At 42.7% G+C, this 19,940-nt stretch overlaps 1 protein-coding gene across 1 annotated transcript in view; it reads left to right on the forward strand.

Moving 5' to 3' along the window:
• The window catches only part of ZNF598 (zinc finger protein 598, E3 ubiquitin ligase), an 824,015-nt gene that overhangs the window by 56,035 nt on the left and 748,040 nt on the right, over window positions 1–19,940 (forward strand). The window contains exon 2 of the mRNA XM_044088900.1: window positions 8,493–8,605. Coding sequence (XP_043944835.1) covers window positions 8,493–8,605 — 113 coding nt within the window. The remainder of the gene's footprint in view (window positions 1–8,492; window positions 8,606–19,940) is intronic.

Here is a 19,940-nt window from a genome sequence, read left to right on the forward strand (position 1 = left end):
TTAGGATGAGTATATTATTACTTTTCTAGTTGGCAAGAAATTCCTGAGGGTATTCCACTCTGACTGCTCATTTTCACCTTTCAGGGTGGGCGAGTCAGCAGTCACTGGATCAGAGGGAGGGGTCCAGAGCTTTTGGAAGCTGGACAGTTACTGTGTTGGGCAAGATGCATCCCATGGGCTACTGCAGCAGCGAGGAACTTTATCTTATAGGAATACACAATTGTATATTCTCTTTTATGGAATTGGTCAAGGGGAAATTACCACAAGCTTCTTCACAGACTGGACCTGTTTGAATATGACTTTGGGGCATATCTGCACCCCCCCCCCCATCTCAAACAGCTTCAGCCAACTTCCTGAGTGATTTGAGTTTTGATTTCTTTTAGGCACCTTTCCTTTTTTATGGGGACATGCAGCAGATACCAGTAGAGGCAAGAAATCATGCTACTAGGATATCTTATATTGGCAAGTGGAATTTTTTTTTTAAGTTAATCCCTGAATGTGCCTAGCCAATAACCAGGGACCTATGTACTGTTGGTTATGAATTTATTTGAGGGAGTTAGTTTCCTATGGCCCCTTACTCCTCTATCAAGGTACATGTTGTGGCTGTTTCAGCATGTCTTTCCATGGATCTTCCGCTTTCCCTTCTGTTTTTGGTAAAACAGTTTCTGAAGGGGTTTGTACATATTAGGCCTCCTAGAAAACCGCTGACTCCTTTCTCAGATCTTAAATCTGCGCTGATCAAGTTAACTGTTTCTCTCTGAACCAGCTTATCTGGCAGATTTAGGATTAATTGTATGGAAGACTGTATTTACTCTTCTTGGAGATGTCCGAGCAATATCTCAGTTGCAAGCTGTTATGGTGGTTCAAACTTAACAGGCCTTCCATACAGACAGGGTCTCATTAAGATCAAATCTCTGATTTATGTCTAATGTTTCAGAGTTAACTTTGAATCAAGCCCTCATTCTCTCTGTGTTTTACTCAGATCTTCAGAACCATTTTCCAGGGGCTTCTGGATCCTTACCCTTCCTTCCCTCTAGGTTAGAGAGGGCAGTTCTGTACAGTAACCATTGTTCATGTCAAAGGTCATTACTGAGATGGCCATGATCCAAGCAGTCCACGTTTTTTATAGTAAACAAAGCATATTAACAAATTCACATTTACAGGCATTATACATCACTCATGTTCTATACAATATAATCAGTCCAGCATTACATAAATTGTTCAATTCCAACCTTTTCTTAAAATTCAACCTTTTCTTAAAATTCATTCCTCTTCCAAAACATTTTTCTTCAAAGTCAAAATAAACTTTGTCATTTAGACACCAGAAGTGTAGTCTAAACAAAATTATGCATCATGCACAAATTGAGAAGACAAATACACACATACAATTACACGTGCTTAGAAGAGACATATACATAGTTATGTATGTGTCAGACCCATCGTTAACCTTTTCTCTTAGACATATATGTTATTACTTATTACTGCAATTATTCTGTACACTATAGCAGGTGATTGGTTACTTATTGTAGCTGTACTTATTGTACAATGTAATTTTCATATTCTCGAAATTATGAGAATATCTAGCAGATATATTGCACATGATTTTCTTGTAAACTGATAAGTTGGTTGTTTTGTCTCCTCGTTGTTGCAGTAATGTTTGGTTATCACAAGACTTGTCAGCATCTCGCATCCCTGAGGTTAATTACTAAAGTTTTTGTCTAATCATTTGAGGGAAGAAACTATTCTTGAACCTGGTTGTTTCACAGTGTACTCTGCGGTGGTTTCTGTCAGATAACAGGTATGTGAACAATTTAAAAGTTGGGTGTGTAAGATCAGTTGTTTTTGTTGCTCCATCGTAACGTGTTATGTATAGATCCTTTACCTCTGGAAGTTTGGATCCTGTTATTTTCTCAGCAACTCTGACTGTCTTTTATAGGGCTTTCTGATCTGCAGCTGAATAGCTCCCATACCACAGTGTGAAGTTGCACATTATGATACTTTCTATGGTACCCATTTAGAAGGTGGAGAGGATAGAGGGGGAGGTAGGCTTGCTGTCCTCAGTCGTCTCAGGAAGTGCAGGTGCTGATGGGCTGCCTTTACTATGTGACTGGTATTTATTGACCAAGAAAGATCTTCTGCTATGTAGACCCCCAGGAGTTTTGTATTGTTTACCCTTTCCAGTACCTCCCCATTTATTATGAGAGGTTATACTCTCCTGAAGTCTATTATGATCCCCTTGGTTTTGCTGACATTGAGGTCAAGATTATACCTGGCACACCAATCAGTCAGAGAGCTCACTTCTTCCCTGTAAGCTTTGTAAGCTTTTTCTTCTCCTTTCTGCTGAGGTCCACAACTGTAGTGTCATCTGCAAACTTAATGATGTGGTTAGTGTTAAATCAGGCTTTACACTCATGGTTCAAGATAATAAACAGAAGTGGCTTAGCACACAGCCCTGAGGTACTCCTGTGTTGATGGTGTTGCTCTTTGAGGAATTCTTACTCGTACATACTCTTTGGGGTCTTCCCAAAGTCCAGGATCCAGTTGCACATATGGTTATTAACATCTAGGTGGACACGTTTTTCTGTTAGCTGTTGTGGGATGACTGTATTGAATGCTAAACTGAAATCAGTAAACAGCATTTTGACAACTGTCCATATTTTCTGTTTTGTTTTATATTTTTTATGTATCTTCTTATATTCATGTATTTTTCCCACAGTTTCCATTATTTTTCTGTGTGATTTGCTTTTACTGTTTTCTAAATATCCTACTTCCTGTTCTTTTAGTCCACCTTCTTCATTGTTTTTGTCCTTTGAACAGAGGACAAAGGGTTTTGCATACCTTAGATGTAGATAAATGATTGTTTTACTACCTGGAAAGGATAAAGGTTACCAGCAAAATGGAACAGCTTTCTCCTCTTTTTGCAGGTTAAAAAACGATCAGGACTTCTGTGACAAAAGGTAATTTATCTCTAAATGAATAGCACATTAATAACCTATGATTAACTAATAACCTTTGATGCAAAAGTCGAGACAGAACATTACAGCAGAAGGTTGGGATACCTTCTACAAGGGGAGAGCAGCAACCACTGTCCTCTCCTTAGATAGGTTAATGTCAAGGATATCTTGGAGGCAGCCATGTTGTCCTCTGTCAGCACCTTTTTTTTAATGTATTATAATTTTGGATTTAATCACTGGGGATAGAGCTGGTTAGCCTGTGCTGTATTGAAAGGTATGCTACACACTTTCACCCTGTCTGCAGTACCAGTTTTGGGTTATGTCTGCAACAGTGTCCACATGAAGGACATGTCAGAGTTGTATAGGCAACTTAACATCAGAATAGATGTTTAGGTGTGGCCGCTGTTCCTTCTGTTCTCTACTGTTGGGAGACTTGGGCTCCAGGGTGGTTACCCTTGTTCCTACCCCTCTTCCCTTATCTGTACTCTCTGCACTCCACCTTCCCTTTTAGACAGGTCCCCCAGGAGACCTCGAGTTCTCCAGGTCTCATACCTTGTTCTGGGAATATCTCAGTGTCATGGACTGCTATTTAGGCATAGTATAATCCCATTGTGGGGTAAAAAAAAAAAAGACATAGGCAGATATCATCTGTGTACCAGCTATGTGAAAATATTCAAGGTAAGACTGCATCCTCCTGGCCTAGTGGAGGGGTGCTTGACTATGAAAGTTGAGCCAGATATGACGCACAATCTGTGACGGTGATCCCTTAGGTTATGACTATTAACAGTGACCACATTCAAAATCTCTGCTGTTATGGTAAAATGCTTAAACTGTACTTTGCATCTGCTCATTGTAACATAAGGCAACCCATTTCAGATTCCTTCCCCTCAAGTGGTAGTAACCATGGAGTGATCCTTACGAGGGTGAGGTGGGCACCATTTTTAAGGGCAGAGACTGTTCAGTGTGTGTGGTCACAGTCTTGATGCCAGCTTGCATATCTGTCTTACTGGAGGTGACTGCAGATTTTCTCACACTGCAAACTTTCCAGGACTGCTTGCTTGTGGGTGTGATGGTTATCCATGCTGCCCACATGGTAGTGGGTTGGCATATTGGCAGACAAGAGGGGATCCACTCTTACTCATAGAATGGATAAGCAGTAAGGGTTTGGGAATGGGTTATGTTGACCAGCTGCTTTCTGGTTGCAAACCACATTCCAGGTGAAGTCAGCTCAATAATGCACAGGCTCAGCAGCTGCCTGCTGATGCTGCACAGGTGGTTTATCATTTCCTCATCCTTAGACTAGGAACACAAGTATGGTCTCTTCCACAGATGATCATGTGGACTACTTTATGCTTCTTTTTCCTCTGATGGCAAGGTTCATCCAAAAGGCCGTACAGCCAAAGTCATTCTGATAGCTCAAATTTGTCATTGATAGATTTGTCTCCTTCGTTCGTGCCTCACCTTTTCAAGAAATTTCTTAACTTTTGGTCCTTCTTGGCCCCTATACTTATGGCAAGTGTCGTTTGGATCTTCTCTTGTACATCTGTCTGCATTGTTTTGTCCAATTTCATTAGTGGCTAATAATCCTGCCTTTCCATCCAGCATGATCTGTATTATTGCATCTTGCATATCAACCAAACAGTAGGAAAAAATGTGCAAAAGTGAGTGGATTCATTATTTTGTGTGTGGATTCATTATTTTGTGTGGACTTCTTCAAAAGTTCTTGACCCTTTTACAGCTGCAGTACTTCCAGTCTTAGAATATTTTTCACAAGTCTTTATGGATTTACTTCTCAATTAAAGTACATTTGGTAACTATATCCGGTTTCTATCAAAGCTCAGATGTCATGCCATTTTCTTCCTTAAAGCTATGCAAAGCCTTTGTGAATAGTATCTTTCTTTTAAGACCACCTGTAAAGGATCCATCCCACAACATAATCTTCATTTTGTGCACTGGAAATACTACTTCTACTCTCTTGTGAACGAGCATCTTCTGCAGAATTTGAGTTTTTATCCTGGAAATTTTTATTTTGGCTGCTAATTTATAAGATTATTTAAGTTGCAAACCCTGTCTGTACGCCTTTACTAGTTTTTATAAGGGTAAGGTTTGCATGCCTATCAGCCTGTTCTGTATGTCAAAGGTAGCTGCTTAAACTAGTCTTAATCAGTCTGACAACTTGCGAACCTTTCTCAACTACTGTAATGGAGGCGAATACATTTTATGCATTATAAATGTACTTGGCTCATTCTGTGTGGCTAGAACCAAATCCACTTGAAAAGATCTTTTGATGATAATTACCAAGTACCCAAATTACCTTGGGTAAGTGTCTGCCTCCTTGCTTTAAAAATTGCTGTGAAAAATACATTAAAAGCCCATGCCTTCTGGACTTGTGGATCATTCCACTAACACTTGAGCCTTTTTCGTTTGCAGTGCAGCCTTGGATGGTGATGATAAAGTGTTACTTGGACTTGATTGAACAGTTTTGTAAGATGCTATAAGATGGATGTAATATCAAGGTCTGGGTCTTAGTCAGAGGCACTTTTCCCATGAGGGATATGACATAGAAAGATTAACTTGCGACTCTGTTAGTATGCATAGACCTCCTGCCCTGACGGAAGATCTGGATGAGCACATCTAGCCTTGTTAGCTTACCCATCCTCCTTCCTACTCCACTTTGCTGACCTGGTCTCGATTTGTTATGCTTACATTTGGGAGCTTTACACAACGTAATACTGATCTGGAAAGGAAGGTTCCAGACAGTGCTTTATGGATAAAGGAGAGTGCGTTTATCACCTGGGAAAGTTTTTAGATCTAGCGCTATCCTAATGCCTGATAAGATTAGTCCTGCTATTATAATGAGGATGGAGATGCTTTCCAGCTTTGTTATTATGGTAGTAGGATAACCTTATTTTGTCCTTCAAACACTCTCCTTTGATCCCCTATCTTTGGTGTATCTGGTCCGATTTTTATTTCCCCCCCCCAGTTCCTGTTTCCATTCCTGATCAACACATGAAGAAACAAATATTATTGATGCATGTTGGGGGGGGGAGGGGGGTTTGGAAACCAGTTTGGAAATGTTTGTTTGCAGAGCAGTCCTAATACGTGTGATATTGTTGTTTTGGTTACATAGGATGAACCTTTTTATTTGCATAGCTGTACTTGCTGTAAACGCGTACCTTACCTTTCATTTTCTGTGACAGGGCAGATATTGTATGTAGAAGGCTTGAGACAGTTGTTTAGGCTGTCTTTTCAGGTGTCTAGCCATAATCCGTCTAGCTCCTTTTTTACTTGTTAAAGCTATTTGCTCTGAATGCTTTCATATTATGGCTTTTTTTGCAGCTTATAGTAAAGATTTTGTGATGTTTTGGGGGCAGTTGCCATTTCCGGTTGTGTTGGCCCTCACAATCCCTGATCTGCCAAGTTAAATCAGTTTTCTTCATAAATTGTGCAGTGCAGAATTGCAGCTCAGCATGTTTGAGCTTCTGTATTTATGGACCCCCCCCCCCCATTGTCGATGTGCAGTGACTTTTACACACTGTCATAAAACAGCACACTTGTGGTGCATATGTAAATAGCATGTTGCTTGATTTGCCACTGTAGCAGTGTGCACTATAGCAGTAACCCACGCCTGGGTGTGGGTAATGCTGGATTTACCCATGGTTGGTGCGGTTTGGCCACGAGGCGAAGCCAAACAAAGCCAACAGTGGGTAAATCCAGCATTACCCACAACCAGAAGTGGGTTATTGCTATTATACAATGACATTTAAAAAAAAAATAATTACTTTTCTTAAATAATGGCATTGTATAATGCCTCCTTGCTGCCCTTCCGCAGCTGTCTGGTATTCTGTGGCAGTTCTAATGTACTGCGCATGCGTATGCCTATGCAGTACATCAGAGCTGTGGACAAAAGCAACGGAGAAAGCAAGCTCTCCGTTGCTCTTAACAAACTGTTTCGCTATGTTAAATGGGTTTAACCTAGTGAGACAGCTTTAAAAAAAAAAAAACAACGGAGAATCTCCGTTGCTTTTTTAAAGCTGTCTCATGTTAAACTCATTTAACATAGCGAGGCAGTTTTGAAAAAAGCAATGGAGATAGCGAGACAGTGTGAAGCAACGGAGATCTTGCGTTCTCCACTGCTGTAAAAAGAGTTCTAGTAATGGAAAAAGTTTGGGCGACTGGACCTTTTTCCATTACTATAACTCTGATTTACAACATGCACGCTGACCAGTCAGTGTGCACGTTTTTGAATATTAATGGGGGGTCGTTGTATAATGTTACTTAAGATACTTCAGACCAGTGAAGTCATTCAGTGCTTGCAGCCTTGTATAACAAATCAAGCAGAATGCTGTTTGTATGTCCCATTTACTTCATTGTAGTACGCGACTGTGCAGTCTGCTTAAACCTCACTGTGTGCTAGTGTGTGATGAGTTTGTGAAAGAAGCCATTTAGAAACACTGCTGTATACCATTGTGCACAATTTACCTTATTGTCCATAAACTAAACAAATCTGCTACTGTGAAGAGTAGTAACTGACTGCCATTATCAAAAATTCCTCTAAGTAACATAAAATGTTTAAAATGCATCTGAGCTGCAGACCTGTTTCACTGAAGTAGTGTGCCATGTGTCTTTTTCCAGTTGTGTGCCACTGCATACTCAAATATAGGAGCATACTAGTAATGAGGATTAAATTAATATACGTTTCATGGCTTGAGTTTAAATTGATAAAGCCCTCATTTCAGTATGTCTTCAGTTTAAATATGCTTTTGATTTTTTGTTCCCTTGCTGTCTGACCATCAAGCCATCTCATGGTCTACTAGCCCATTTATACTCCAGCTGAGAGGGTGCGGTCATTGTAGCCATCAAGAGTGGTTTGAGTTGTACTGTTTTAAAGTCTTAACCCCACTGTGTTTGCTTAATAACATGATTGGGGTTCAGCTTAAAGTGGGAAGCAAGAATAGGTAGTCTGTTTCAGTGAGTGATGTATACCCACAGAATACACCACCCCATTTTGAAACCAGTACTTTTGTACAGTCTCTGATCTCCTTTAAGGATTCACCATGGGACTGTGTTCTAGGCATGCACTTTCCCCTTGAGAGGCGAGAAGGCAAAACTGCATTACTTCTGTTGTCCCCCAAGCCAGCTCCAACAGGCACCCGAGTCCTAGGGCTTCATCCCATTACATTAGTGGAGCTTGCTTAGTATACATATTTTATGTATATTGATATTGGTACGTATAGTGTAATGCAGTACGACTCCAGCTGCTCGACTTTTTGAGTAGCCCCTGTCCAAGAACTCCTTTTAAATTGTGCATATCGAAAAACTGAAGGCAGTAGAGCTATCTATCATTTGCTCCCCCTCATCTTTTTTATAAAGGATTTCTGTAAGTATCCTTTGGCTGACAGATTATACAGTGTAGTGATTGTCAGTGTATCCCACGTCATAAATTCAGTGTGTATAAAAATACGTTTTTGAAAGCTATAGTCAATTACTTGATTTTTTTAGTTTTTCAGTTTTGTGACACAGTTTTTCTGTTTACAGGTGATTTTCACAAGGCGGTTTTCCCCATTTTCAACAATTGAAACACGCCAATTTCACTGTGACAAACGGTATAATATTTTCTTTGTTGATGCCAAAGCCCAGTCAGACTTCAGGTAACGTAACACAATAAAATTTAAAGCTAATCTTTGATGCATTTTTACATATCATGATTGAACTTGACACAGCTGACAGTGAAATTGAATTGAAGTTTGTAATCATTATAACTACTTGTTGCAAATCTTTTTTTTGTTCATACATTGTGCATTTACAAAAAAAAATGATTAATTAGATGTCTACTGTACCATTTCACATTTAGTTGAAAGATGTGGGGCAGGATTCACGAAGCCTCCGTGTAAGAGTTACAAGGCTTACACGGAGGCTGCAGTTAAATGGTGTGACGTCAGCATGTCATGCATATGCATGAGGGCATGCTGAATCACACCTAAGGCTTACACGGTCCGTGGAAGACAGTAGGGGCGTGTCTGTAGGCCGAGCCCTGCAAACGGACACGCCCCCAGAAGAGTAAAAGTCCCGAAAGTAAACCCCCACGACAGAGTCCGTGTAAATGTGAATAAACACAACACAACACATGCCCCCACAGACTATGAACATAAAATATATAAATGAACATGTTATATATTTTTTTAAATTGTAAAGATGTTTGCCCATGAGTGCGCTCGTTTGCGCGGGCGTACCTGTAGTTTAGCCACAGTTAGCAGTCAGTGGAAATGCATATAAGAACTACATATGCAAAATAAGCCAAGAAGCAATAGCGTAGCGGTAGAGACATCGGCTGAAGAGCAGGCAGTCCTGGTTCGAGCCCCCCCAACATCAATTTTTATTTTTAGTGAAATGAGCACGAAACAAGTCCCTGACATATATGTGCACATATAAAATTATATTTTATGTAAAGTGTAATGAAATGGGCCATTTATTTTGAAGAAATGTGAGATAACAAAGTAATAAAAAATGTCAGATGTGCCTATAGCTGAGCTACAGTTTATCAAGTTGAGTGCATCTGCCCGTAGGTGAGCAGTGGTTTAACATGCTGAAACTGTGTGCCCGTAACTGAGCTGAGCTTAATATGCGTGCTGACAGCCAAATGACGCGTAAACCAGCGTACCACGTTTGCGCGGAGCTGCGCGCCGCACCAACAAGCTAACCGACGGGCAACGTTGAGCAAGCTGTAACAAAACTGCCTTTACACAGACACACCTCCTGGCCTGTGTAGACAGTCATAAAATATAAAAAACAGTGGCCAGGTTCGAACCCAGGATACCATGCACCATAGTCAAGGTACTGAACCACTAAGCCATGACAGTTGCACTTAGAAATGCAGTAATAGCAAATATATAGGAATGAATAGAAAGAGGAGCATGACAAAGCAGGTTTTGTGAAGCTGATACAGTTCCAAAATGGCCATTCACAGATAAGTGCGGGAAAAACGGCATATATAAGCCCCATAGGCGGGAATACACAGCATAACAGATTGTAGAACCAACTTGCAGCCAGAATGTCGGGTGTATGTGAGGGTAGTTGCTTTCGAGCACAGAGGTGGGGCGTTGAGGAGTCCAAATATATGTTTTGGCTCCTTGTCCACAATCATGAGGCCCGACTCATGCAGGGCCAGGTCCTGTGGGGCTCATGTAGGGCTGAGGCGTGGGACCGGTTGGCTCATGATCTCACCAGTGCCACAGGGATACCAAGGACTGGTGAGCAGGTCCGTCACCACCATGCAGACCTGAAGAGACGGAAGCAGGACCAACTGAACCGTTGGATCCAGGAGGCCCGGCAAATGCCCAACGCCCCACTACTGAGTAAGTTACATCTAATTATTTATGTAAGAAATTAACCTATCTGATATTATGGAGATGTGTATTCCAATATTACTTTATTTATATTACAGCTGCAGGTGTCCGTTCTGCGAACCGTAGAGCCTATGGCGATAGGCTGGCGTGGTTGCGCCACCAGGCAGGTCAGTAATCCTCTCCCTGTAACTGTAAATAAATATAAAAGTATGACAGTTGGCAAAAGAGTGCAATGTAGTCACTAAGTAATAAAATGTGCAAATAACAGTGTAAGAGGGTTTGCAAGTATTGCTTGATTACACAAGTGTGATGCAGTCTGTAATCCAAACAGAAAAATGAAAAAGTCTGAAATAAAGTCTGAAATAAAGATGTCCCACCTGTAATATAATAGTACATAACCTGCAGCAGGCTGAAAAGTACAGCTGCAGAAGCTGAGTAAAACACATGTGTGAAATATATCCCTGTTGAAATACAGAAACTTGACAGAAGTGAGACTGTTGGAAAGGATTGTAATAACTACAGGTAAAACATGTCAATAAAGCCTAGAATTAAGTACCATCCTGAATTGTAAAAAAATAAAACAAGTGAGAGAGTGAGAAAGAGTTATGAATCCACCAATAAAGTAGTAATGACTCCTGATTAAAGTATACTGCAGTCAGTACAGAATGAAATGAATGTGACAAGCAGAACCAAACTGTAAAATGTGTTGAAAATGTTACCACAGCTGGAATGTGTATCCCAAAATCTGGATTATGTTGCTCTCAGTCTGCAATATGCAGATAGTATGGTTGTCTGAAATACCAAACATCCACAGTTGTCTATAGCTATATAAAGCAAATGTAGCAGGATGATGTAGCTGAACAGAGCCAGATATGAATGTGTATGAATAAAAATGAAAATGTATATTGATGTAGCAGTAACATTCCTATCACCAACTTGAAGTAGTTATCACAAAGGAAACTGTAGCTAGAACTGTAGTGTGTATATATCTGCAGCTATTAGAAATGTACAGCATATGTATTGCTATTTGAAGTTGTTAATTAAATTTTCTTCACCCTACCCTATAACCACATATAATCCATTCCACGTGAAATTGGTATGTGCAATCACAATTAACACCCCTGGACATTTGTCCTGTTGGTTCATACATATTTGCATGTACGTTGATGCATCTGCCCTGTTCATACATCCAAACCTGATGACCTGTTGCCATCAATCAACCCTGCATGTTGTTGGACTGTGTGTTGCTGTTCAAAATATGCATGTGTTATGCTTGCTGTTCAATGGTTTGAATATCTGGGTGTTTGGTTAATGGGAATATTAATGCATGCTGTTACAACTAATTGTGAATGGTATTGTACGTTACTAACCCAAACTGTCATGACATAATGCAAAACATAGGACAACAGGGAAGGTGGGTTCCAGCGGACCCACCTCTCCCTCCTCAGCTGGCGAGTGCACCTGGCAGTAGTGCCCAGGCCGGACCCTCCTCCGGTGGCCCTGTGCCACCTGCGGGTGAAAGCGCTGCAGGGGATGGGGCTTGTCCCCCCTCTGCAAGTGTGGCAGGAGGAGAACATCCACTCACCCTCCGTAATGTCCGGACTGTGGTGCGTAGGTATATCCGGGAAGTTGTTCTTGGGCCCCTTACGCCAGCTTGAGGCACAGATGGCACAACTAACGGGCGTGCCTGTTGCCCGGCCTACACAGCCCCCAGCACAGCCCCGTCCTGGGCCGTGAAGGCACAGTGGCAACTGCCCATGGGTGGGGATATCAGTTCCACTGTTGCCATCTGTGGGCTCATGGGCTCTAGATATCCAAACATCCGTCCCCGTCAATTGTGTAACCCCCCCACGTGTCATACACCGCCCCTGTATGCGTCTTGTTTGTCTTGTCTGTTAACCTACCCAACCTACCTCCCCAGCTATACCGACTTTCCGTACCTGACGTACCACTCTCACCTGAAAAAAAAAAAAAAAGGGCACTCTGTACCCACAAAAAAAATATGCCCCATATATAGCTGCACATTTCGCACACATGTCTGCTGGACATGGAAACTGTCAATTACAATTGGCTGTACAACAAGTATTATTGTTGTCCTTACACCTCTCTCAGGGGTGGAAGGTTTCAAATGTCACACCAAATTACAAACATATGCACAGCTGTTGCTGATGAAGAAATGGGCAGCTATGGGCCTTACCTACATCCCTCCTGCAAAACCCGAGCTTGTTTCCCTACTGTCTTACCCTCTTTGTGACCTCTTTTTCACCACTTTCCTGTCTCCCTATTTTCATTTCTTTCAAAGAAAATAGCGCGGGTGTGCGCAAGAGTAAGCACTTTTAAGCGGTTGTAAGCAGGTGTGCGTGGAGCTGAACGCCAGTGCAAATGCGTGAGCTCCACGCAAACCAGCGCTAACCCGGTTACAACTGCTTAAAAGTGCCTTAGTCACTCTGAATGACAAGTCCTGTAGTCTGCTCAAAAGCAAAATAAAATCCCACTGTCAGTCCCAAACCCAGGACCTTGGAAACAGTAGTCTGCATGACTTGCCACTAAGCCATGACTGTTATATAAGAACATTGTGCTACAATAAATATATCCTGTAATAGTAGGAATGAATGTGAAGGGAATATAGGATGTGTAGTACACAAAGCATGTCGTGTATATTTACTGTCAAATGTAGTGGATTTCTAGAATAGTAGTGTGTGAACAGAAACAGCCATGCTAGTTGGTAGCTAGTAGGTAATAATGTCACTGTAGCACCTTGCAAGCCACACACATACTCACAGCAGGATAATTACTGCCCATACCCCACAACCTCTTACAGGAACACATCCGGACTAAGTAATAAAAAATGTGGAGCAAAGGGCCAAAAACAGGGACACATTCCAAATAATGCTACAACAAACTTAAACAGTTCAGAAAGTAACAGGTTCTGCATTTTGTTGGATGTTTGGAAGTGTATGAAGTCTGAAACTGAAATGTTTGTCACTATAGTCTGACTTGAGCCCAGAGTGATTTGCCAGAAAAAGCTGTTTATGAGATATTGACCAAAATATGAGGCAAAAATGTGGACAAACTGCAAATATCTGTACACTTGAGAGGTCTGACACTGCCATATTTGAATAGTTAAGAGCCTAGACATAGCAACAGTGACCGAGTTACAGGGATTCCCACAGACTCCTTGTGAAATGTACAAACAGTAGGCAGAAAGGTGTTACAACACATGCAATGGTAACTATGAAGTACTGAAAGTATGCACCACTTGCACGGCAGAAATAGTGTAGTAATACATATGCTCATGCTATCCCACAGTCACAACTGCAGAATACCAGACAATTTAATGGGTGTACCCCACTGATATGTACCATTCCATGAGGCAGATAAAAGATGCACCTGAGCGTCTCTGGGGCCTGCTCAGCAGCATACTCGAATACCCTAATAGATGTCAAGGCCCACACCATGGCCAGACCACACTGCATGCAGTAACACCCTAGCAGATATAGCAAGCATTCCAAGGTGTGAATGTACATGGAAATTAGGAAAGCCACAGCAACACACTACAGTCAAGACACCTAGCAGGCATACAAGTAGTGAATGTAAAGGGCAAATATTGAAGCCATAGCAACAAAGTGCAAGAGCCACTGCTATATACCAGTTACACCACATGTCCCACAGGAAAGCACACACACCCACATTAACAGTAGTAGTAGTCTTAGGTGTCAGTGTACATACACACTTAGTACAGGAAACTGGAGAAATGAATGGAGAAATGTTAATCTACAACACAGCCAGAAATATGAGAGAGATACTAACCTTTACACTCGCAGAACCGTGTCCACAGCATACCAGTATGGTCCCTGCCCTTAAACTCTGAAAGGGCTACACCTATCTCACATACCTTTTTATAGCACTGTCCTGGAATCACAGTGAGAACTGCAATCAGTACACAACTGGCTGCATGCAATTAGCAAATACTGGCTAACAATTGGTGCAGAGGCCATCACATGGACATATGCAGATAACTACAAAAGCATGCTGTACTCCCAGTCCACACATGCAATACTTTCATTGCACCCTGTAGGGGTAGGGAGAGACCGAGAGAGAGAAAAAAAAAAAAAAAAAAAAAAAAACGTACACAAACAAAACCAGTCCTCAAAACCCACTCGAAAGCTGACAACTGCCAACTGGAGCAGCAGGACACCAAACCAAACGGCAACGCAAGCAGCTGTGACAAACACAGGTAATGTAAAGTAATACTTTAAAAGTCTACATACTGTGAACCCCCTATATGTGTCATTGGTCTGTATCCATATGTATATGAAGATGTGCATAGGGCAGGGGACATACAGCAACTATCAGTGAAGGCTGTACATACATATGTATGTGAGGGCATCTATGTGCACATATCAATGTAGGTTGTAGTGCAATGTACAAAGTAGGTTTCACAATTATGTATGTTTAGCAGTATGTTAGTGTGTGTATACAGTTTTGTAAACAAACATGTTGATATACCTATCTATCATATGGATACGTATGTATGTCAATATATGTATGTGTGTGTGTGTGTGTGTATGTATATATATGTGTATATATATATATATATATATATATATATATATATGTATATAAAATATGCATATATGTATACATACATAGAGAGGGATGTAGGAATACATAGACAGATGTAGATAGAATATGTAGAAACATATATATGTAATACACACATACAGATATAGATATATGTAGATACATATACATAGACAGACAGATCTGACTATCTACAGATATGACTGTATATGACGATCTCACACTCCCCCTATCCCACCCCCTCTGTCACTCTCACCCCCTCCCTGTCACACTCCCCCCTCTCCATATCTATAGCAATATATGTACATATGTATGTATGTATATATCTATATCTATATCTATATCTATAGAGAGAGATAGATGTATTGCAACAGGTGCCTGGTGACAAAGGCATGGAGTGAACACCAGTGTCAAAACTGGAGTACCATACCCCATTTCAAATCACCTACACCAGTAACCACCAGATATGTGATTGGCTGCCCACCACTGCATGTGTCAGGGGTGAACAGGGTCATAAATGTGCACAATAGTCCCCCCAATGATAGTCACAGTGGCACACTATTCCTGGAATACCTGCACATGGTATGTGTCAGCAGACATGGTGTGTCAGCTACGGACATGTAGGTCAGTGTACCCCTCCACACCACACAATGGCTGCCATGGTATGTACCTCACATGACAGCTACAGATATAGAGAAGGACACAGTGACATGTACAACACTGTGACAATGCACTCAAACACATTATCAATGCACAGTGACTGACAACACCACAGAGTACACACATACTACCCACATAGAGGTTACCACTCCTGGATTTACATACTTAAGTCACACCCATGACAGATGTCCAACAACCATAGTAACACCTCACACCATCCACAACCTAAATGACTGCTGTGTGTCGTCCGTGACACTGCAGTAGAGGGCACATGGCGGAGGTACAGGTTCCTACCCACAGATAACATACCCTGCAATAAACCACACAGCATTAAGAAGCAAGACTCCCCATGAGTACATGTCACACATACCCCTGCTGAATGTTAGTCAGATAGGTAATATGCCATATGAGTCACCCTGTGTAACTGTTTGACAGGAGCAGGTACCATCACATCACATGTGTCACAATGGTCAGGGTAGCAGAACAGTATGCTGCTGTAGTTCAGGGGCAATAGCATATTGTATTGTATTGTATTGTAACATATTGCATTGTGTTGTATTGTATTGGTATGTAGAGGTGCCTTCTTCGTGGAGTGGAACCACTGCTTCTGTACGCCAGTGTACAGGTACATATCCTGTAGTCAGGCTAGTGTTACATAGCACTTCTATATGTGTGTTTAGCTCCTCTTGGAGTTCATGTAGCATGCAACCGGGGATACCATCAGGTCCCATTGATGCTGTGTTTTCTGCTTTTCTGAGGGCGGCTCTCACCTGGACATCTGTGACAGGGAGGTTACAGTCAGCTGGGATAAGTATGTCTTAGTTTGGGGGAGAGGGAGGGGGGAAACTTGCACTGAACCTGTCTGCCACAATGTTGCCAATATCTGTGGGTTCAGTGAATTATTTGTTGTTGTGTACTATGAGCATATTGGAGGGTTTACTGACCTGGTTGCTAACATAACTGAAGAAGGCCTCGTGGTTATCTGTAGTGTCCCCGTTGATTTCCCTCTCAAAGTTGTCCATGGATGTTTGTATGAGAGAAAATAGCTCCTTACTAGTGCTGATCAGACATGCCTTCCCTTTATGGAATTATGCTCCGTCTTGCAGTAGCTTCCATCTTTTGTTATACAATCTGCCCATGGCTGGGGTCCACCAGACAGGATGCTTTCCCTTTGTGGAGAGTGTCTTGGTCTTATATGGGATTGCATGATCCATGCATTCTCGGAGATGTCCGTAGAAATCATTTGTGAATGGGTCAGCATTGTGGGTTGTGTCTTCCACTGGCCCAGTGGGCTTAAAGGATACCATGTCAGTGTTACGAAGTGTAAAGTTTGCATTTGAAATGTTATTCACTGTAGTAGTTTGTGCTGGTGGTGGAGGTGGGATATGTATATCCAGGGCAATTAGTTTGTGGTCAGTACACAGTAGTTGACAATGTACACCATACAGTACCTTGATACAAACCCCCAGAGTAAGGAGGTGCTTTGGACCTGAATCAGTGTTCTGACTGCTGGGATTTGGTAGTATGTCGCATGGAGTGTGCCAGGTACTGTTGCACAGTTGTTGGCTGAGCACTGATACCTGGCCATTTACATGTGTATCCACCAATAGACAGACAGATGCTATATATGTGAGATATGTTGTATCACAGCAGTCGAGTAGCATGTGTAGTATGTGTGCCATATTCTGCTGACATATTTTGCTGATGATATAATATTCCCTTTTTCAGGACCATGGCTCACCAGCGCAATCCAGCGTACTCTGTAGCTGATGAGGAAATGCACCAGAGCTTGGTGCGGGATTATGCAATACTCTTTTCCCGCACCAGCCAGAATCAGCAGGAGAGGGCTGCACTGTGGCAAGACCTGGTCCGTCGGGTAAATGACATAGGGACGCATAATAGGACATATGAGCAGGTACGACATCACTGCAGTGATTTAATCAGAAATGTCCATCAGCGTGCGTCGGATATCCACAGGCAACAGGTTGCCACAGGTGGTGTGGTGGCTACACATCCCCCACTCACCAGACTGGAGGGACTACTCATAAGTGTTGTGGCTCCAGCCCACCAACAACAACAACAACAGCAGCAGCAGACCTGCATTATGATGGAGGCTGGAGCCACACAGCAGCAAGACTACGAGCGTGCAGGTAATATGCCATATGTATAGTTGACTGTTGTGTACACTGGTAGTTAATGCATATGTGAGGTGTGTCCTTGGTTTGTAGCTGTCATCATAGTATTTAATGTGCAAGTGTGATATTCTCAATATCAGCAGCTGACCTGTGAAAGGCAACTGTTGTACTACTGACCTGTATCGTACTCAGTAACAATGGCACAGTTGTGCCCACTGACATTAATTTCCTCACTTCTGCAGGTCCCTCCGGTGTAACAGCAATGCAGCCTATCCATGCTGGTGAGTGTGTATTAACAATACCTTTAATAGTCGTGATAGTAATAGTAATATTAGGCTCACTTAGTAGTGCTCGGTGTATGCATGCAGGTGTGTCTGTGTCTATGTGTTGATATCTCGCATACTGAGTAGTGTGCACCTGTGTGCACCTGTGCATGTGTGCACCTGTGCATCACTGGTAACATTGTGTAGACATTGTAAACTGTGTTTCCTGTTTCCCTTCCACAGGTTCTGGTGCTGCTCTGGTGTCATGCAGCAGGGAACCTGAATCATGTGCCACGGGTACTGATAATGATGACACCTGTGTAATGGCACAGGAAGGTATGCCAGGGTCCGTCATTGGTCAGCCAGTTGACAGTACACAGCTGTCAACCCCATCAATGCACACAGTCATCTTGCCAATACACCCTTTGTCACCAATGTCCCTAGGTGATGGACAGGATACAGTGGGCATTGACCAGGGTAATGTATCTGTGGCACATGCTTCCCCACACAGCAGCCATGGGCATGGCCCTGAGGTGGTACCACACAAATGTCCAGGGGTTCTCGTGGGAGCATCCGTGGGCATACTGCCCCTGTCAGACGTGCCCACAGAGGTCTTACAACCTCAGCTATGTTTCGGGCTGTCATGCAGGCACAGTCACGTATGGAACGGTACACCAGACAGGGTCTGAGGAAGCTGACAGCATGTCGCACAGCCATGACTGACTGTATGCGTGACATTGCGGCTGCTATCTGTAATTTCACTGATGTCATAGACGTTGTGGGGACATATTAGATCAGTTCCACAACTACATGTCCATGAGCCAGGGCAATGGTGGACAGTTGAGGCGTCAACGTGGGCGTTTGCCAGCAACAGCAGCAGCTGGCAGTCATCGCGGACGAAAACAGGACCGCGGCCGCCCCCATAGTGCCAGCAGCAGCCCCAGCAATGCTGGGTCTGTGCTGTCATCAGACCGCCCCAGGAGACCACGTGCACGTGGCTCTGGACAGGCCCGACAGGGATCTGTGTCCAGTCAACGAACACTTTCTTCTGATGACAGTACCCAGTCTGGATTGGTACCGGATACAGTCCGTAGCAACCCTGCAAGGCACAGGTACCGTGTCCGTGGCCAGAGACACTGATCTGTATGACCTGGCAGTCTGTGGCTGTCCACAAACACCAGTATATGGCAGCCATGAAGTGGAACTGTGTGCATCCATACACACATGCGAATTGACAACACCTAGGGCTACCGCATACACGCACACACTGCATCAACATTGCCCCACCTTGTACTGCTGTCCCTCACCAACACACATACACATACATGTCAGTTGGTAGTATCAGTGGCAGACTCAGGCATACCAAGTTCACACCTTGTGCATATGATGAAACTGTGCCACCTCCTGCAATCTGTAACATCAGTGCAGGTACAGGTTAACATGTTGCTGATGCACAGGGTGACTACATAGACGTGTAGTAATAGTATCATGTTGTTAACGGTATACTGTGTGCTGATGTAATTGTGGGTATATCCCAGCATGCCTGATGCAGTAAGGGTATGATTGTCTTGTACTGTTGTCTACACCCATGGTAAGTATCATAGTGTATCATCTGCACATATTGGCATACTGGTGGTAAGGATGTCAACAGAAGGCTACATACATAGGTAACACAGGGGATAAGGTAATGAAAGTATTGATACGCAATGATGGACATGTAAACTGCAAGTGGCATGTTGCCCCCACTGGACTCTGCAATGCGGATGTTTGAGGATGTTGATATGTGTGCAGTACAACACGACTGGTACAGGACACACAGGAGCACCCTAGCACTGCAAGCTCACATCTCATACCATGCTAGACAGCCCCAACACACAAAACTAACTTTCACAGGAGGGAGAGTCCCCATAAATGTCATGGATACTGTGTTGGCAGGACAGGTAGCATACATCCTACTAAGTATGGAACCACTGAGTGAAGGCTCAATGTCTGTTATTT

Source organism: Protopterus annectens, chromosome 12.part0 (genome assembly GCF_019279795.1).
Source record: "Protopterus annectens isolate FY-2018-M chromosome 12.part0, PAN1.0, whole genome shotgun sequence".
Classification (NCBI taxonomy): domain Eukaryota; kingdom Metazoa; phylum Chordata; order Ceratodontiformes; family Protopteridae; genus Protopterus; species Protopterus annectens.